We start from the raw sequence: 21,474 nt of genomic DNA on the forward strand, positions 1-21,474 counted from the left end.
TGGTCAGTCCTTGAGCAGATGGGATCTCCCCTGGCCAGGCGGAGTTGTAGGCCTCCCAAACTGACTGTACTCTTCTGGCTACCTTGCTAGAGGCGGGTATAAGTAGCCCACGTCCCTGAGTGTACCGTGTGGTGCTCACCCGTATGGCCGGTGACTCGGGGCCTTCTAGTGGCGTCCGCTCCACGACGGCGGTGCTGGTCCCACGCGTGTGACCGTGCCTTCGGGTTTCTTGGCCAGAGGACCTGAAATCCCCTGCCGGGCGGTTTCTGCTGCTGGGTAAAGATTAGTCCCCACAGCCTCGGCTCCGGGTCCGGTGATAGCTTCTCAGTCAGGGCGAGCTCTGCAGCTGCCAGCCCCTGACTCCTTATAGCACTGCTCCCACAGAGCTCCTGATGTTCTTTTCCTATATCTGCTTCTCTTCTCTGTCTCTACTTCTTCTCTACACACTAACCCTGCCTCAGCCCTAGGTTTATATAGGTTCTTCCCCTCCCAGGACTGGGCAGGAGGTGTGGCATGCATAGGATCCCTGACCAAGAGACCTCCCACCTGCTCTCAGACGTAATATCTCTATCACTGTGGCAACCAGACCCCTGGGGTGTCACATTCCCCCCTAGTGAAATTTAGTACTCTGGGACTAAACGTATTTTTAGAAAAACATAACAAGGTATAAACAATAATAATACAATAAGAAAAACACATAAAGATGGTTACGGCGTGTCCGCAACCGGGTGCAGTTTTGAAGAAAAGCAAGGTGTCCATTTCACCAAAACAGGGAGACGTAACCAGGTAGGGGTCTGTCCTGCCCCGAGTCCTTAACAGTCTTTAGTCCATTCCTAGGTTACGCTCCAACCAATTGTACAAGGATTCCCGGTAAATCCACCAAGGACTCCTAAAAATAACTAGAAACACATAATTATTTACAAGTAACAGACAGGTGACCACAAATAAAACAATTTAAACACTTCAAATCCTCCAACGTGCGGGTAACTGGCCTCTAGTGGCCCTTGTGGACCTACGGAGCTGACTGTCTGGCCCTGAACTACAGGGTGTAGGAGCTGTCAAGGGTAAACTGGGCAGCTGTCTATGGGCTCTTTGGCTCACTAGGGGTACGGCAGGCTCACTATGAGCAGAGGGTTGATCCTCCTGTTCTGCTTGTGTGGAGTCTGCTGCCTCCTGGACCGGCTGCTCTTCCAGCTCTACCTGTTGCTCCGTAGGCACTTGGGATGCTGGTTGGAGGAACGTGAGGACGGGTACCACAACTGCACCATTGACTTGAGTCCAGGACCGAGGGAAGTCTCCGAGCACAGTACTAACCATATCTTCCCTTTCCTCTACGGGTCGAGGGTCTTCTTGCTCTCCTTCTGGGTTCCGTAGCTGTTCGGGACACTTCTTCAGGTGATCCCGGGATACAATGGCTGTGGTTTCCCCTCCGTCTTTACTGATGGTACAGACCTTTGGGTTGTCGTGGCTTGAGGGCAGTACGGTGTACGGGTCCTTCTCCCATTGGTCGTCCAACTTGTGGAGCCGTCTCTTCCTCTTCAAGACCTGCTCTCCGGGTACCAGGGGAACAGCGGGAGCATACTGGTTGTAAGTTTTCTCTTGTCTTTCCCTAGCGAGACAGAGACTTCGCTCCACGCTCTCCTGTACTTTCCGGTACTGCTGCTGCCTCTCTGTGTCCCAGTCTGCTTCCGGTGAAGTGTCCTCGGGTGTCAGGACTCCCATCTCCAGGTCAACAGGTAGCTTACCAGGCCTTGCCCTCATTAGGTAAGCCGGGGTACAGTTGGTGGAACCTACAGGGATGTAGTTGTATAGGTCCACCAGGTCGGGCAGCTTCTCAGGCCACAGACTGCGTTCTTCCAGGGGCAACGTTTTCAGAAGATCCATTACCACCTGGTTCATTTTCTCACAAAGTCCATTAGTTTGCGGATGATAGGGTGTCGTCCTTATCTTCCGGCAGCCATACAGATTGCAGAATTCCTGGAAGACCTCCGCTTCAAAGGCAGGTCCCTGGTCCGTCAGCACTTGGTCCGGGTACCCGTGTGGACGGCAGAAGTGCTGCTGGAAGGCTCTAGCTGCTGTTTGAGCTGTTAAGTCCTTAACGGGGACGACAACCAAGAACCGGGAGTAATGATCCACAATGGTTAACGCGTAGACGTAGCCACTTCTGCTTGGGGTCAGTTTTACATGATCCAAGGCTACCAGTTCCAACGGCTGCTTGGTGACGATGGACTGAAGGGGGGTCTTCTGGCTGGCACGGTCCTTCCTTCTTAGGTTGCACGGGCCACAGTCTCTGCACCACCTCTCGATGGTTCCCCTCATGCCTACCCAGTGGAACCGCCCGCGCAGCAGGAACTCCAGCTTCTTCCATCCGAAGTGTCCAGCCCCGTCGTGGTATGCCTCCATCACCATGGCTGCGTCTCTTCGTGGCACCACTACTTGCCAGATTAGTTCATGCGTCCGGGAGTTAACCATTCTGCGGCACAACTTCCCCTTGTAAAGGAACAGTCGACTCTTCTCAGCCCACAGTTGTTTGGCTTCCTCCGGAGCGTCTGGGTCAAGGCGAGCCTCTGGCCGAGTCAGCATCTCCTTCACCAGTCGGACGGCAGGGTCACTGTCTTGCGTTTCCTCCCAGTTGTAGTGAGGCAAGGGGTTAACCGTAGCGGCTTGCTTACTCCTTACCCGATGGGAATACTGGATAGTCCCATGACGGTGGAACGCGGGGAGTTCGACTTCTTCCAGTCCCTCTGGATCTTCTCCTACGTCCGGTAGGTTTGGCATCCTGGACAGGGCGTCCGCGTTGGTATTGGAGCGTCCTGCCCGGTATTTGATGGTGAACTCGTAGTTGGACAGACGGGCCATCCATCTCTGCTCTAGGGCACCGAGTCTTGCCGTGTCCAGGTGTGTCAACGGGTTGTTATCCGTGTACACGGTGAACCGGGAAGAAGCGAGGTAGTGCTTAAAGCGTTCGGTGACTGCCCACACCACTGCCAGGAACTCTAGCTTAAATGAGCTGTAATTCTCAGGGTTTCTTTCGGTGGGTCGCAGTTTTCGACTGGCGTAAGCGATTACTCGTTCTTTCCCCTGCTGGATCTGGGACAGTACGGCTCCTAGCCCGATGTTACTTGCGTCGGTGTAGAGGATAAAGGGCTGGCTGTAATCAGGGTACGCCAGGATTTCATCCCCCGTGAGGGCCATCTTCAGCTGGCGGAAGGACTCTTCTTCTAACTTCTCCCATTTGAAGGGCGGCTTCTGGTTCTTGGCCTTCCGGGACTGGCCTATCAGGAGGTCCTGCATAGGAGCTGCCTTTTTGGTGAAACCGGGGATGAATCTGCGGTAATAGCCTACCAACCCGAGGAACTGCCGCACTTCCTTTACACTGGAGGGACTTGGCCATTCCTTAATTGCGGTGATCTTATCAGGGTCGGGAGCCACTCCGTCAGCGCTCACCACATGTCCCAGGTACTGCACCTTTGGTTTTAGGAGGTGACACTTGGAGGGTTTTACCTTTAGGCCGTAGTTTGCCAGAGCTTCGAACACTTCCGCCAGGTGTTTCAGGTGGTCCTCATAAGTCTTGGAATATACGATGACATCGTCCAGGTACAACAGGACCGTCTCGAAGTTTCTGTGGCCCAGACAGCACTCCATTAATCGTTGAAAGGTTCCTGGTGCGTTACAAAGTCCGAACGGCATGCAGGTAAACTCGCTAAGTCCCATCGGGGTGGTGAATGCGGTCTTCTCCCGGTCCGCCTCTGCTACAGGAACCTGCCAGTACCCGCTAGTGAGATCCAAGGTAGAGAAGAAGTTAGCAGATCTTAAAGCAGCCAAAGACTCCTCTATCCTTGGTAAGGGGTACGCATCCTTGTGTGTGATACGGTTGATTTTCCGGTAATCTACACACATCCTCATGGTGTTGTCTTTCTTTTTGACTGAGACTAGTGGAGCTGCCCAGGGGCTACAGCTATCCCTGATCACCCCAGCCTCCTTCATGTCCCTAAGCATCCCCTTGGCGTGTTGGTAGTGTGCAGGGGGTACGGGTCGATACCTCTCTTTTATGGGAAGATGGTCTCCCGTGGGGATGTGGTGTTCTACCCCCTTGACTCGCCCGAAGTCTAACGGGTGTTTACTAAACACTCTCTCGTACTCTTGAACCACCCGATAGACTCCCTGTTTCTGGTGTGAGGGAGTGGAGTCAGTACCCAAATGTAGTTGCTGACACCAGTCCTCCATTGTTTCCTTAGAGCCGTTACCTTCCTCCGGGGAAGATGGAGGCAAGGGTTCTACGGACTGTATGGAATTTTGATTGATGGTATACAATTTGGCTAGCGTGGCATACCGGGGCAGGTACACTTCCCTCTTCCCGATATTTATTATGCGAACGGGCACCCTCCCATGGCGTACATTGACCACCCCCTGTGCTGTCAAAATGGTGGGCCTACTGTCTGAGTAAACTGGTTCTACCATTGCCTGGTAATCTCTACCTCTCAGACCAATAGCTGCCCGGCACCAAATCATCATTTCACTTTTTGGGGGCATGGCAATAGGAAAAGGGTCACACATTCTTACGCTACCAATCTCACCACCGGAGAGTTCTATCTGTTGCCGTCACATCAGTGCCCGGATCTCTTTCTGGAGCACTCGCTGCTGGCCGGAGCTGGCGTTCTTGGCAACCTGCTGTAAAAGGAAAATCACCTCTGCAAGACAATTTTCAATTACATTAGTTCCTAGAGTTATCTTTGGGTGACTCTCGTGCTTGTCAATGTCTACAATGATCAGTCCCTGTGCTGCCAATTCGACTCTACCGATTTTAATGGTCACCTCTTTAAATCCAATCTGTGGCACGGGCTGACCATTGCTGGCGATGATACTCAAGTCGTCGTCAGGGTAGCGGGTGATATCCGAGTCATTCCAGTACTGCTTGAAGAGCACGTACGGGATAGTGGTAACCTGTGACCCGGTGTCCAGTAGGGCACTCATGGGGATGCCATCCAGTACCACAGGCAAGACTGGACGTCCTCCCACATATTTGTCGCGCCAGTTCGATGGGCCTGATGATCTTTTTCCTGGGGTTTGGCCCTCTACCCCAGGTTGTGCCAGTTTAAAGGACAGTACCTTGCCATATGTCCGGGTTGATTGCAGCGGCGGCAGATGGGTTGTCCGTCCTCGTTGTATCGGTCGCTGGGTCTTCCTCTGGCCGGTGGGGTCCTCCTTGGTCGACGCCACGGGATGTCCTCCGGTCCGGATGCCAGCTGGATCTTCCCTGGAGTGGAAACCTGTAAAGACTGCACAGTTCGGGTTAGCGCGGCAACGCTTTTAGCTAGCTCTTGGACCTGATGGTGCAGGTCTGGAGCCGGGTCATTGTTCAAAGCCTGCGCATCAGCTCCCACAGGCCCTGCCGACAAGGGTGCCGCCTCCTGGTGGTAAGTGGTAGTGGGGCGTCTGTGGGTCACAACGCCACCTGGTGCCGGTTCTCGGAGCACCCGGATGGCTCTGTCCTTGAACTGTGCAAATCCCAGATGAGGGTCCTGTAAGGCCATTGCCCGCAACTGGGTTCGGTGGGCATTGCAATATAAACCCTCTATAAATTGTTCAGTCAACAGCCTGTCCTCGTCTCCCACGCCGTCAGGGTCGGTCTGCTTAATGGCTCTCAGGGCCTCTTGTAGGTTCAGGGCATAGTCCCTTATACTCTCGTGTGCTCGCTGCTTGCACCCGTAGAATCTAAGCTTGATCTCGGCTGAGGTGCGGGTATCAAAGGTGTCCCTCAGCCGGGTTAGTATCCCTGCAACAGTCCTCCCCCCAGGTGGCCAGGACTTTACCTCCCTTTGGGCTGCCCCGGTTAATTGGGCCACCAGGATGCTCACTTTTTGCTCTTCTGTGAGGGGATACACCTGGAAGAGGCTATCCAGCTTTTCTCTAAAGTCATGCAGGGTATGTGACTCCCCTGAGTACTGGGGTAGCCAGGCCGCTCCCGGGATATAGGGCATGGTGAAAGGCATGACTGCAGCAGCGGTGGCGCTGGCGGGGGTTGAGGCAGTGAAGCTCTCCTCCGTATCCGACATCTTCCTCCCCCCTAGTGGACCGTGGCCTACCTTGCGATGATCCTCTTCCGTAGGCCGCGTCTCCGCAGTGGATCGTCAGGGTTGAGGACCTTCCGTCGCGCTCCGGTGACGTCGGCGTCTGCTGGGCTCCTTCCAGGACCTTACGCAACGTCCGGACGTGAGGCGGGGCTTCAGTTCTCGCGCGCTTTCGGAGTCCACGCCCCTCTTCTTCCCGCGCGGCGTCTTCAAGATGGCGTCCAACGGCGGGAAAACTTCGCGGATGGCGGGAAGAAGGTAGAAGATGGCGCCGGATGGCGGGAAACCTCCACGGATGGCGGGAATCTTCACCACTGGTACGTTTGAACAGTCTTTTTCAGGCACGCAGTACCCGGTGGTTGCGGGCACGAGATCCTGCCGACTACGCCAAAAGTTGACGCACCCCTGGACCTGTGTCGCACAGCGTTGCGCATGCAGGAGCTTACCCGGAGCCGGATCTGTTGAGGGTTGTAGTCTCGTGGCGGTGACCCGGTCCGTGCCCAGGGAGTCAGACTAAGTGGCGTTGTATTGCGGTAGATGTTGGACGACTACGCCACCCGTTGAATGCAGCGAAGGAGCTGCCGCTGCAGGGCAGACTGCTGAGGCCGGTGGTAGGATTGTGCAGCGTGATAGTATCACCCCCAACGGGAGGGGTATGGCCTCAGGGCAGCCGACGTGGATGATGGGGGTAGCAGGAATCACTCAGAGACGATGCGGTGTAGTTCAGGGTCTTTACTGGTGATAAAGATAGACCCTCCCGGAGTACTGGCTAGCGATCGGGGCCTGGTCAGTCCTTGAGCAGATGGGATCTCCCCTGGCCAGGCGGAGTTGTAGGCCTCCCAAACTGACTGTACTCTTCTGGCTACCTTGCTAGAGGCGGGTATAAGTAGCCCACGTCCCTGAGTGTACCGTGTGGTGCTCACCCGTATGGCCGGTGACTCGGGGCCTTCTAGTGGCGTCCGCTCCACGACGGCGGTGCTGGTCCCACGCGTGTGACCGTGCCTTCGGGTTTCTTGGCCAGAGGACCTGAAATCCCCTGCCGGGCGGTTTCTGCTGCTGGGTAAAGATTAGTCCCCACAGCCTCGGCTCCGGGTCCGGTGATAGCTTCTCAGTCAGGGCGAGCTCTGCAGCTGCCAGCCCCTGACTCCTTATAGCACTGCTCCCACAGAGCTCCTGATGTTCTTTTCCTATATCTGCTTCTCTTCTCTGTCTCTACTTCTTCTCTACACACTAACCCTGCCTCAGCCCTAGGTTTATATAGGTTCTTCCCCTCCCAGGACTGGGCAGGAGGTGTGGCATGCATAGGATCCCTGACCAAGAGACCTCCCACCTGCTCTCAGACGTAATATCTCTATCACTGTGGCAACCAGACCCCTGGGGTGTAACATATACATAAGATCCAGCCCACACATATTCTGTACTTACTGTATCTGAATGGAAACATTGATGTCCTGAGGCTGAACACTTTCCAGGAGAGATTTGTGCACCTTAAACTGACGAGCTAGCAAATCTCTAATAAAACACAAGAATAACATTGACGTAACAGTGCTCCGTGCTGGAAAAAGTCTGCATCCCTTAGAGCCGTGGATTCCGCTCTATGTCCATTGGTCCAGTAGTTCGTGGCCAGCTCATCACATATACAAATTACCAGGATATACTATGACTCCTTGTGTGGTTAGGTACAAGTTATTGAACAGCTCAATATCAGGAGCAACGACCAAACTATCAGAATAGTGAATCTGTCAGTGGGCATTTTTGCCATCTGTGTTGGGCACCTTGTATTGTAAAATGCTGGGAGAGCAGTGTGACCATTTTTCTATGTGCTGACAATGGATTCATTGCAGTTTATTTCTAGTATATGAATAAATACATAATTGATTTACATGTCTGTAGCTGCAGACAAGTGTCGCTGGCTCCGGAGTCGTCATACACAATAGTACTGAGCTCCACTGTGCGCCTGGATAATAGCGGAAAAGATAATGCTGGGCAGAGACTAATACAAAGGAACAGCACATATACTACATGCCAGCTTGGTGCCACATTGAGCCGACATCAGACAATAAAATGCTTTATTATCTGATTATAATTTGCTGTAAATTCCCCATTTATCCTCCCAGCTCTATGTACTAGCGTCTGATAACTGTATTGTAGGGCAATAACGCACAGATCTGTATTGTGCTGGGATATTCTTCATCAGACTCCATACAGGCGATATGCAGTTTACAAGCAGCCAAATTAACAAAATGTTATGGAATTGCGAGATCCTTAAGCTGGATTTACACTGTTGTGAACAATGGCTCCTGGGATCATCCAGTGTAAACAGGAGCCAATCACCAGATAACTAGAAAAACGCTTGTTCATCATTTGAAATGATTTTTAAGGTGGCTTAAAAAATCTCCGTTCTCGGCAGCACATCATCCTGCGCTCCCGACAACAATGGTTGTCTTTGCGTTCTGAATTATCAATTACTGATCATTCTGTGTGCATGGGGGTGGTGCGGTCGACCTGTCTAAACATAATAAATGACCGTCCATTGGCAAAGAATTAGCTGGTCAGTGGTCATTTAATGCCACAGTTTGAATGCTATAAACTTGCTCTCTGATTGATACTCATATTGTATTTCGATGGTACCCTAAAGGGTCAAAATTGGCAGATGATACCAATCGGTTTGGTGTGTTTATTGACTTGCGGTTAGTCCAATTCCAGGATTTTCTTTAATTTTACCATCCGTTTGAGTAGGAACATATGTACCGCTCGCTGTCTTCTGCCGTTTCCAGCGCTGCTCCAGTAACTCTGCGCCATCTAGTAACTGCAGCACTGACTATTACTCCCACTCTTATTGTAAATCTATGAGCCTCGTCCGGAGTCTTGTAGACTTACACCTAGAGGTGACTTCTGGTCTACACATCAAACACTGGAGTGAACAGGCTAGTCACAACTGCGGACACGAGATCCAGAAGAGGAGCCGCGCTGGAAACGGCAGACAGCGACTGATGAGAGTTTTACTATGAGATATACGTTACGGATACCTTCTCGATTGTGGAATGGTACTTTAGGCTCTGTGCACATTGCATGAGAAACCTACTTTTTGTCATATACGCCGGGAGCTTTTACTAGTGTATGTGTTAACCCCAATCTAACAGTAAACCAAGTCTAACCTAAAGCCATCCTAACTATTTTGTGTACCGTTGGTATTTTCCTGTGTGTCTAAATGCAGGAAGACCTCTGCAGAGATGGACATATGGAATTATTCATTCCCATGTCGGTCTTCTGAAAAAATGTATAATGAATACCGTACATTGAAATCAGTTGTACATATCCACTACCTATAGTCATTGAGACTTTATGTAACAAAGTATCAACAAACCAATGTAGAAGAAGAAAGGTGTCTAAATGTCCACGCTCCTCCGCATACAATGATGATACAAAGTGATTTTCTCACACGAGAAAATTAGTTCGTGTGATTTTCAGTTTCGTCAGATTTTCATCAGTCACCCAAGTTTCATCAGCTTTTTCTGGGATGAGAAATGGAGAAGAGGAAAAAAAAAAAAGTCAAGGTTTTCTTTTTTCTCTTCACGGACCCACAAACTTTCATTGCCGATTTTTGATCCATATTGAAATTTGTGTGGACCAAACCTATATACTATACTGTATTAGGTATGAGTGCTTTCCGTGAGAAACCCAGAACTCTCATGCAAAAGAAAAAAAAAAAAAACCTGGTGTCTGAATAAGCCTTTACTGGATCTTTTAGCTTTGGCCAACAAGCGGGCTGATTGCAGTGGTCCGGTCGTGCTACTGTTTATTTATTTTTTTTAAATTTTTTTAGGAGTGGGTTGCGGTTTTATACTGTATGGTATACATTTTTTATAAGAGGCACTTTTTTTTTTTTCTTCCCGTTACGATTATGGCCTTTCAAATGGAAACGAAACTAGTGAGTATGGTCCGTCTGGAGCAGTTTCCATCCATCATAGGTTGGATGCGTTTTTGCAGCAGTTTCGTTTTTTTCTTCATACTCAAGTTCTGAGCACAGGACTGTGATGTTAGATTTCCCCAATAAATGCTCCTCCGTCTTTGAGTCCCCTAGACAGTGATTATTTTTAATCTACTGATAATACCGCTCCATTTTCCCCGGCAGCTTTGTGTTGCTTCCGCCTGGTAAAGTACAGATGTCTCTTTTACAACCGCACCTGTATCTTATTGTGTAGGTAAATGATTAATTCTGTAATCTAAGATGGGATTGTTCCCGCAGCGCGCACCTGTGGTGCCTACTGCTATATACAGGCTCGGCCCATGATGTCATTGTGTGGCCGACGTCTCTATAATTACCGGCCTGCAGTGCAAAGATTACATTTATGTCACCAGACGGCGGCCTGAAGCTTTTCATGTTGGTATTAATCCAGGTGCAAACTTTACTTTTTTCTTTTTCCTATTTTCCTGGTAATGTTTACATGACGTGAACACACAGTTTGGTTATAACTTGCGGCAGAACCTTGTTTTTAGCTCCATTGTTGCCTCTGGTAATGTAATATTTAGGCTTTATTCACACCAGTATTTGTATGCATCGGAAGCACGCTTAAAATAAGAAAGTGTCCCCTTGAGTGTATTTTCTTGTAAAGAACTGTATTGAGGGACCCACTAATATTAACCCCTTCTGGGGCAATGACCATATTTTACATTGCATTGCAATAGGTGGCATCTGCAACAAATTAGGAAAAGAATCTGACAGCAGATGGCACAGATTTTTTTTTTGCCCTCCTGCATAAGTGTGGGATTTTGGAAAACCTCATTCATGTGTATTGCACTGTGTGTTACTTGCATATTCTGCATGGAAATACAACAGCTACAGTAACACTGTGTGCGCACAAGGCTCAAATGTTTGGAGTGTGGAGATCCGTTGCCAATGTTTTTAAAAAAATAAATAAATAAAATACAAAAAATATAATAAATACAACAAATATAATAAAAAAATAATTCAAAATGAGAGATGAATAGATACATACATACACATATATATATTTTCTCTATCATATCTTTGTCCACCCCTATATAATAAATTATTATTTCTTACCGATTGTTTGCCACTCCCGTTCCAACATTGCCTGGGTCCCCTGTCTGACCAGATGGGTATGTGAACTTCGCCACCAATTAGCCAAAGGATAAATAAGGCATCACTGCTGTGAATAGTGATTGGTTGCAGGTTTCAGTGACCAGTGCAGCCAATCACAGGTTGAAGTACTGATTCATTTATCACCTGTGTAAATGGTATTTGGCTGCGGTGGGCACATGCTCTTCTGGGATCGGCAGGGGGACCCAGGCAGTGTTTGCATGGGACCAGTAGGTATTGGGAAGGTGAGCGTCATTTATTTTATTATTTTACAGCGTTGTGTTTTTGTTTTTTTATATCTGTGGGTGAGCAGCTCCTTTTGAAATGAGAACAGGCTGTAATACGAGAGCGGTGCTGATCCATTTTCCAATCCTGGCCCATTTTTTTTTTTAACCATGATCTAGTCTGGTCTTCGGAGCATGGTGAGGTAGCGGAGACAGGATACCGAAATCCATAGACGTTTTCCACGTAAACTTCCTGGCTTATGCGGCTTCATCCTGGAACAGATTCTCATGCAAGACGCACAGGACGGCTTATTGTTCATGAGCAGCAATTAATGCAGTCATTTGCTCCGAGCACAGGGATAGAAAGCGTTTTACAAGCAGATTTGCATCTGTCACGCTGGCTAAACAACATGTTTTCTCGCAGGATCACAGAGTACAGAGCTTCTTCCTGTGTAAAATGAGTCTGTACTGGAGGAAATGCGGCTGCCGCTTATATCCTGCAGGATGCTGTTTATGGTGACATCCTATACATCTCAGATCCTACTCATTGCTCCCAGGTTATTTTAGCATTAAAGAACGTTGAGAATTTATCCCTGATTTAATGTTCTTCATTCCAGCGTTGCCAACTGTTCAGACATACAAGGGCTGTCCGAAAATATAGGGCGATTTTATTTATTTATTTATTTATTTATTCCCCCCCCCATCGTTTTTATTTTTATTTTTTAAGCTGGGAATACCTGTACAAATCATTGATTTGTAATTTTCATTTTACAGTTCACAGAATGACAGGCAGTAGACATAACTTACAATCTTAATGATTTAGGATTTTCCAATGTGTCCATTAAAAATGATGGCGGTTCGTATTTTTTTTTTTTTTTTATAAGCTGTACAGAAAAAAATAAATAATAACCAAGTTGGCAACCCTGCTTGTTTCATAATGGTCACAAGATAAAGTGGATTGGCCATTAATGTAAGACGCCATTAGCAGTCAATAGGGTGAAGATGTAGCTAACAGCCATGTACAAGATTCTGTCAGGACTTGAGGGCTATCGTCCTATTCACACGCTGCAAAAAACAGCATGGAATTATAAATGTTCTATGAAAAAGCAGGTTGATGGCCATTGAGCTAATCCATGTTATCCAGGGCATGCAAGTTTCTGATTTCTGCAGGAGGTTCTATGAAAAAAAAAATATTTGGGGTTTGTCATAGGTAAATGCTGCCCCGTATGAACATTGCAGAACGAAGGATTGGGCATGTTAAAGTCAAGATGCCCGGTCTTTGTAATCAGGGTTAGAAATGAAGAATTTTAATTTTTTCTGCCTTGGTTTGGTTTACAGACCAGTTAACCTTTTTCTGCGCTCGGCATCCTGGGTGCATCATGGCGTTGAGATGCCCAGGATGCAGGGCACAGAAGTGAAGAACAGCTGCCACAGAGGACCGGACTAGATGCCGGTTTAGGGCTGTACAAATTGAATTGCTCATCTCAAAGGTGCCTCTTTACACCTTTGATTGTTGGTGGGCATGCCTTCAAGGGCTACGACGACAAGGATGTTCTGGGTTTGTATAGTTGATTCCGGCTGAAGCTAAATGGAACACAAGACTTCTTGTACTTTGATGAAAACCGGTGCTAAGTTTTAGCCTGGTCATTCCTCCAGCCATCACCACCGGTGATCACATACTTGGGAGATCTACTAAGCTAAATGCACTCGAATTCTGCCACAATTTGTCCCAAGAGACTGGCATACGTGTTTGTACCTTGCATTCTTTTTTTGTTTTTCTTCAAATGTGTTTCCGATCACCAAAATTTTGTCGCATGCTAAGCTAACCAAAGAAGCGCCAAATGTGACACCGCATGAGACTCTTTCAGAATTATATTACATTTTCAGACTGTCGGGTCTAAGTTGACGCAGTCTATAAAAATGAATAAATCGGCCTCGTTATGTATCCTACATGTAGAGACCTTCTGGTCATCAATGCCGGAACCGCTAAGGAGGAAGCGATCTCCTGGGTTAGTGGACAGAAATGGGCTCCAATGTTTTAGATTATGCAAAAGAGGTTTTTACTAGAAATTAGGCTTTAATTTACATAGGCCATTTAATCGTTGTCTGATACCCTGTACGCACTGAATGGAGGTGTATGGCATATCAGAAATATGTGGCTGTGGTTAGACGCCATTGGTGGCACATGTGGGCATCCAACCAACCTTTTTGTAACTTGTTTTGTAAAGCTGGATACAATGCAACTTTTCAGATACATGTAGTCTCCCAAAAATCTGCCCCACTCCTGCACATTCTTACCCTTGCTTGGTTTTCTGTTCTAACCTTTCTAACCGAAGACATCTTGTTGGCATGTCACCGAGGAGCCGAGCCATCCGCTAACCTTTTCTACCTATAGGCACCTCTTGTGCTTAATGGCGCTTCTGGCCCTAGGTTGCTCCTGGAACTCGCTTGCTTTTCCGCTCTGCTTTTGGGCCTCTCCTTTGCCACTTTCCTGCCTTTTTAACCAGACACATGAAAAGTGACATTATCCCATTTACGTTACAGAGTTCACAGTTGGAAGAAAATGAGACTGAAGTGTTCTGCTGCCAGTGTGAAGACACAGAGCTCTTAAATGGTACCAATGTACGTAGGTATACATATTAGCCTAGACTGCTTCTTACGTCTGCTCCATTATTTTTATAAACCTTTAGTGCTTTGCCAATTTTCTTGCAAAAAAAAAGCATTTTTTTCTTTTATCAGGTCATTAAAGGGATTGTCTATTTTCATTAAAAAATCTGGACGAAAGCTGTAAAATTACCAACCAAACATTGCTTAACTATTGTTGCTTTAGTGCTGCGTCTCCACTGCTGCTCGACAGGCCTGCAGCAGGGTCATCCTGTCTGCAGCACGTGACCACTGCGGCCAATCACTGGACTCGTGCTGACTGCTGAGCCTACTGTCAGTCATGTGCCGTAGACTGGACATTACTGCTGCCTTGGTTTTATTAGACCGGATAGCCCCTATAAGTTTAAAAAGGTTTTCTAAACATTCTAGCAGCTGTGCAATTTACTTATCAAAAATCTTGAGACCTTTAGAAGATTATCTCAGCACAGGAACATTTTTTTTTAAACACATTCAATTGTGGAACTTATAATAATTTTAATAGTTTTTGGAATAAACTTTTGTGCATGGGAAAACCCCTTTAAGAAAATGGCCTTTAGGAACAATATATGGTGCAATAGAAAATCTGTCACTGGAAATACTGTTTATAAGGAGGTGGTCTTCTTTAAGACTCTTCTGTAGAGGTTTTACTGTTCTTGAGTTACACAAATTGAATAGATTTTATTTTTCTTTTTAGCAGTAATGTTCTCCGAATAGTATTTTAATGCCCTTCCTTTAGCAAGTTGGCCAGTTGGTACCAGTTTACCATTTAGATTATTATTTATTTTTTTTACTCTGCATTCTATATAATTGCCATAATAAAAAAAATAGAACTCTCTTTCCCAACTAATGGCTTATGAGCCGTGTGTGACACTTGCAAGGTGGCAATGGCAGCTAGTATTGCGTTGGCTACAGAGAGTCCATTGTTCACTATATAACATACTTTAAAAGAGTTGTCGAGACTTTGCTGCACGTGGGATTAGTCAAGTACGTTTTCGTGAAGGTTTTTTTTTTTTTTTTTTTTTCCACTATCACAATTTTTTTTTTCTTAAAGGCTATGGACCTCTTTTGGGGATTTTTTTTCTTTTTTCCTTAAATTAGGTTAAAAAAATCATTTTTGCAATCCCCCAGCGAGTATGTTGTACATCCAATATTTAATGCTTTTCATGATTCATACTCTAATTACTTACTCACTGAGAACTTGTTCCATCTTGTACTTTGCATAGTGATAATTATCTGTTTACTGTAATTTACTTGTAACATATAAAATCAATTAGGTCTAAGAGGTAACGTTTCTCCTTATGGAGAGCGACATACTGGCTCTGGCATGCCAATGTGAGGAGACTTATTCGCCCGTGCAATGCTCCTCTAGGAAATTTAATATGCAAATTGCCTCTTAAGAGAGGAAGAGGACTTGAACTCTATAGCGCCACTTGTTGGAAGCGGAGATCTTACAAGTCCCTATTGACCCTATAACAAGCCTTGAAATATGACTTGGGATAAAAGCCAAATCAGAATGTCAATTTGCAGACATGATTGTTAAAGGGTTGATTGTGACTTGTAGGATTGCTGCTTAAAACAGGTGGCGCTATAGAGTTCTAGTCCTCTTTTCCTCTGAAGAGGCAATTGGCATATTAAATTTCCCAGAGGAGCATTGCATGGCGAATAAGCCTCCTTACCTTGACATGCCAGAGCTAGTATGTCACTCTCCACAAGAAGAAACATTACCCCTTAGACCTCAGTGCAAAGCCTCTCACCTAGCCCAATCGGTTCTCATACTTTGCACTGATGAGGGGCAATACCCTGAAACACCGTGTCAAATTGAGATTCTGATTTGGCTTTTATCCAAAGTCATATTTCAAGGTTCGTTAAAGGGTCGATTGTGACTTTTAGGATTTGCTGCTTTCAACAGGTGGCGCTATAAAGGTTAAATCTTCTTCCTTTCTGAAGAGGCAATTTGCATCTAAAATAAATTAAAACCTTAAATTTTGAAAAAAAAAAAATAATAATTTTTGCAATTAGTGCAACATTTTTAATGACGCCCATCTATTGCTGGCTTCGGAATGAGTTATCTGAGAATCCGTCAGTGAGCACTTAGGCCTGATTCAGACACTTTGATCAGAGTTTGTTCAGTTTCCTTTGAGCGTCATCTATTGTACTTGGAGGAAAAAAAATGTCTCCGCCTTCTTCTATGTGACAGGCCATGAAAATTGGACCACACTTAGATGTCATCCCAGCGTGGTCCGATTTTTATTATTTTTTTTTATTATTTTTTTTCACGGATCCAACTTACATTGGCAATTTTGATCCAACTTTCGGATCAAAACTGGACATGCCGCAATTTTTCATGGATATGTGAATGGCCCCATTGACTATCACAGGTACCGTGATTTTCACAGCACTCGTACATGAAAATCTGACATCTGAAAGAGGCTTTACTGACAGAATTTAAAAAAAGTTTATATCTGTATTTTTTTGATCTCCTCTCAGCTGATTCACAGCCATAGATCACAACAAAGTAGAGCTGGACATAAATCTGCTGTGTTCAGAAAAAGACAGATAAGAGTTACAAGTTCTTGGTCAAAACAAACTCCCTGACAAGTCCTTAGTTAAAGAAGCACTCCTCCTCCTCCCATCAAAGTTTTTATCCTCTTAATATATTGCAGTCATCATATTATATAACTCTGTGTACTTACAACTGCTCATTTTGCCTTTCTACCCAGCTAATTCTTCTCTTTTCCATTAGGTCTATGACATCACGTGATTAAGACCAGACTAACTGAATCCTTCTAAGCTCCATGTAAAAACAGGAGGTCAATTTTCCCTGTATGAGTCATGAGTCACTGCAAAACTCAATGACTGGGGAAGAGGGAGCAGCTGGGTCAGGAATTGGAGAGGATTGATTTCTGCAGGGACAAGAGACTTCCTGTTTCGACATAGAGCAGAGAAAGGAGAAGAATTCACTGGGTAGAAAGTCAAAATGAGCAATTGTAAGTCAACAGTGCTGTATAATATGATGACTGCAATATATTAAGAGGTTAAAAACTTTGATAGGAGTGCTTCTTTAACTCATTCTTCTGTTAGCCATGTGCAGGGAAACGTAAAGCCTGTAAAATAAACATTTTAGCCCAAAATGGTGTTTTTTTAATTTTACCTTGTAAATAACAAACCCTCTTAGGTCTATGTCGACAAAAAATAAGTTATGAAAAAAAAACAAAAACAAAAATACATGTCCTCAAGGCCAAAATAGCTGCGTCCTTCAGGGGTTTAGGAGTTTATGTAATCTTGTATCCTTTTTTTTTTTTTTTTTTTTTTCTTAACAAAGAATGTGTCCTCTGTGCACAATTATCAGCTGTGAAAAATGCATTTATACAACTGAACGTGATGTCTTTATGTAATTTGCGCTTTCCAAAGGGTAGATCACCTAAAACTAGAAGTTTGTGTGGGAGGTGAACATGATTAAGTGTGCCAAGAAAGAGCTGACATCTCACCTTTATTTGCTCCTTCTGCTCGGCATACAGTACAGACCAAAAGTTTGGACACACCTTCTCATTTAGGCTGTGTGCCCATGATGCGTTTTTTAAGCGTTTCTGCAGCGGCAGAAACGCTTAAAAAACGCCTGGTAGAAGGCCTGCCATGTTCCCCAATGATAATCCACATGTGCTGTGCACATGCTCCGTAAATTTCCGCTGCGGATTATCATTGCAAAAAAAACCGCAGCACTACCAATTATTTTGCGGAAGCGCTGCGTTTTCGCCGCCATTGACTTGCATTGGAACGCATGGATTCAGCATCACTGTATATGTAGATGCGGAATACATGCGTTCTAATGTGCGGATGGTACCCGGGTCTGGAGGAGAGGAGACTCTCCTCCGGACCCGGGTAACATAGAAACTGTAAAAAAAAAAAAAGAATAAAATAAAAAATAAATATTATATTTACCTTCTGACGGCCCCCGGTCTCCTCTTCACTTGCCGGCAGATCGCTATGGACTGAAGGACCTGCGCTAACGTCATAGTCATGTGACGGGTCACGCGACGCTGACATCGGCAGGTCCTTCAGTGTACCGCAATCTGCCTGCAGCCAGGACGGTGAAGCAAGACTCCGGGGGCCATCGGAAGGTAAGTATAGATTTATTTTTTGACATTCTCTCGGGTCACAGTATATAAATCCATGCCGTTTGCATGGATTTATATAGTGTGACCAAGTTGACAAGCACTTTCCAAGTGATGCTAAAGTCGCTTGGAAAGTGCTTGTCAACCTACATGCGGAAATGCATGTGAAGAAAGCTTCACATCCGCATGTCCCTGGCAGGAAAAACACATGTACAATCCGCATGTACAATCCGCATGCGTTTTCTGCCAGGGGAGATGCAGAAACGCTCAGGAAAAATCCGGAGCATTTCTGCATCGTGGGCACATAGCCTAAAAGATTTTTCTGTATTTTCATGACTTTGAAAATTGTACATTTACACTGAAGGCATCAAAACTATGAATTAACACATGTGGAATTATATACTTAACAAAAAAGTGTGAAACAACTGAAAATATGTCTTATATTCTAGGTTCTTCAAAGTAGCCTCCTTTTGCTTTGATCACTGCTTTGCACACTCTTGGCATTCTCTTGATGAGCTTCAAGAGGTAGTTACCAGAAATGGTTTTCACTTCACAGGTGTGCCCTGTCAGGTTTAATAAGTGGGATTTCTTGCCTTATAAATGGGGTTGAGACCATCAGTTGTGTTGTGCTGAAGTCAGGTGGATACACAGCTGATAGTCCTACTGAATAGACTGTTAGCTGCTTTTTTCTTGCCATAATACAAATTCTAAGTAAAGAAAAACGAGTGGCCATCATTACTTTAAGAAATGAAGGTCAGTCAGTCCGAAAAATTGGGAAAACTTTGAATGTGTCCCCAAGTGCAGTTGCAAAAACCATCAAGCGCTACAAAGAAACTGGCTCACATGAGGACCGCCCCAGGAAAGGAAGACCAAGAGTCACCTCTGCTTCTGAGGATAAGTTTATCCGAGTCACCAGCCTCAGAAATCGCAGGTTAACAGCAGCTCAGATTAGAGACCAGGTCAATGCCACACAGCGTTCTAGCAGCAGACACATCTCTTCAACAACTGTTAAGAGGAGACTTTGTACAGCAGGCCTTCATGGTAAAATAGCTGCTAGGAAACCACTGCTAAGGACTGGCAACAAGCAGAAGAGACTTGTTTCGGCTAAAGAACACAAGGGATGACATTAGACGAGTGGAAATCTGTGCTTTGGTCTGATGAGTCCAAATTTGAGATCTTTGGTTCCAACCACCGTGTCTTTGTGCGACGCAAAAAAGGTGAACGGATGGACTCTACATGCCTGGTTCCCACCGTGAAGCATGGAGGAGGAGGTGTGATGGTGTGGGAGTGCTTTACTGGTGACACTGTTGGGGATTTATTCAAAATTGAAGGCATACTGAACCAGCATGGCTACCACAGCATCTTGCGGCGGCATGCTATTCCATCCGGTTTGCATTTAGTTGGACCATCATTTATTTTTCAACAGGACAATGACCCCAAACACACCTCCAGGCTGTGTAAGGGCTATTTGACCAAGAAGGAGAGTGATGGGGTGCTACGCCAGATGACCTGGCCTCCACAGTCACCAGACCTGAACCCAATCAAGATGGTTTGGGGTGAGCTGGACCGCAGAGTGAAGGCAAAAGGGCCAACAAGTGCTAAGCATCTCTGGGAACTCCTTCAAGATTGTTGGAAGACCATTTCCGGTGACTACCTCTTGAAGCTCATCAAGAGAATGCCAAGAGTGTGCAAAGCAGTCAGCAAAGCAAAAGGTGGCTACTTTGAAGAACCTAGAATATAAGACATATTTTCAGTTGTTTCACACTTTTTTGTTACGTATATAATTCCACATGTGGTAATTCATAGTTTTGATGCCTTCAGTGTGAATGTACAATTTTCATACTCGTGAAAATACAGAAAAAAAATCTTTAAATGAGAAGGTGTGTCCAAACGTTTGGTCTGTACTGTAGATGCTGGCAGTCCAGGATGGCGGTATATTAATGCCCTTATTCCTGTGAACAGATCTGTAAAAAATGTTGCTTCTGTAGGTAGATGTGCGAACGGTCAGCATTGTAGTCTGTGCCAAAGTGTGTGAGCAATGTCCTAATGAATTTTAGAAAATTTGAGTATTTCCTAGACTTTTCCTTGGCAGAAATATTTACTGTAAAGTAAAGGGAATGTGTCAACAGGTTTTTTTGCTATGTAATCTGAGAGCAGAATAATATAGAGCAAAAACGCCTGATTCCAACGATGTGTCACTTACTCTATGCTACTTTCTGCAGTTTTGATGGAATACCTGTTTTATTCATTGTAGATGTAGCAGTGCTCAAATACTGAGCTGTGTAACCCCGCCCACATCCCTGATTGGCTGCAAGCTGCCAATTTATACAGGAATCTACCAATTATCACTGAGGGCGGGGTTACACAATTAGCTGGACATGAGACCTACTCCTGCAGTGATAATCTCCTGCTGATAAAACACTGATTGTATTGAAACTACAACACACAGCCTAGTAAGTGACACATCCTTGGAATCGGGCTCTTTTACTCTATATTATGCTGTTCTTAGAGTACGGTGAATGGCAAAAACCTGCTGACGGATTCTGTCTAAATCTCTTGACATGTCTGTTTTACGAAATACCTGGATTCCCCATCAAATTACAGTTCTCTGGTATGTTTTCTTACATGTTTTTTTGCATTGTGCTGTTCCTCTGTTATTCCTACTAGAAATGTATGAGTTGATTGATAACTGGTTATTATTTAGGCTACTAGGAAATGATAGCCTATTATACTCTCCTCTTCTCAGCCCTCTCCATCCGTACCGCACCCAATCTGCCAATCGCTCCTCTTCAGCCGCCTTCTTATTCTGGGTCATCTTGTAGGCAGGGGGCACTGCTGATTTTTGCCTCATGCGATCTCATGTCATTGCCGGTAAACCTGGAACGTGAAGAAGGTTAAAGAGGTACAATCTGAAGACCTGGGCGTGTAACGGCAAAGGGACAAGTATAAGGAGGGCAAACGAGAGAGGAGTATATTATGTTTGTTTTTTTTTAAATACTCATTCCTAGCCCTTAAAATCCAGCAAAAATGGACAAAATGTGATCCCAAAAATGGCACAAAACAAATTCTCAAAAATGTAGTTTTGGGGAAATTCGTAGCAAGATCATTTAGCCATGAATCGATTCCTTCCTCTTTTTAGTTATTACTCCTCCTCATTTCAGTAAGATGTCAGACCACTGGCGGACACAGGCAGAAGAGGGCCCTGTGCAAGAACAGTATATGGGCCATTTGCAGCCCAATAGCTCGTCATAATGCACAATTCCACCTGCTTTGAAGGATAAAGTGGCCCCCTTACCTCTTGTGGTGGGGGGCCCCCCCTT

At 45.7% G+C, this 21,474-nt stretch overlaps 1 protein-coding gene across 2 annotated transcripts in view; it reads left to right on the forward strand.

Moving 5' to 3' along the window:
- SSH2 (slingshot protein phosphatase 2) overlaps positions 1–21,474 on the forward strand; it is a 237,175-nt gene that overhangs the window by 45,432 nt on the left and 170,269 nt on the right. Inside the window, exon 2 of one of the 2 annotated variants that reach the window (XM_073667970.1) lies at positions 13,944–14,021. The exons of the other annotated variant lie outside the window; for it this stretch is intronic. Within the exon in view, the coding sequence (XP_073524071.1) occupies positions 13,944–14,021 (78 nt within the window). The remainder of the gene's footprint in view (positions 1–13,943; positions 14,022–21,474) is intronic. 2 annotated transcript variants of the gene reach the window in all.

This window comes from Phyllobates terribilis, unplaced genomic scaffold (genome assembly GCF_046119375.1).
Source record: "Phyllobates terribilis strain yellow unplaced genomic scaffold, ASM4611937v1 Scaffold_2__4_contigs__length_985480577, whole genome shotgun sequence".
NCBI classification, from domain to species: Eukaryota; Metazoa; Chordata; class Amphibia; order Anura; family Dendrobatidae; genus Phyllobates; species Phyllobates terribilis.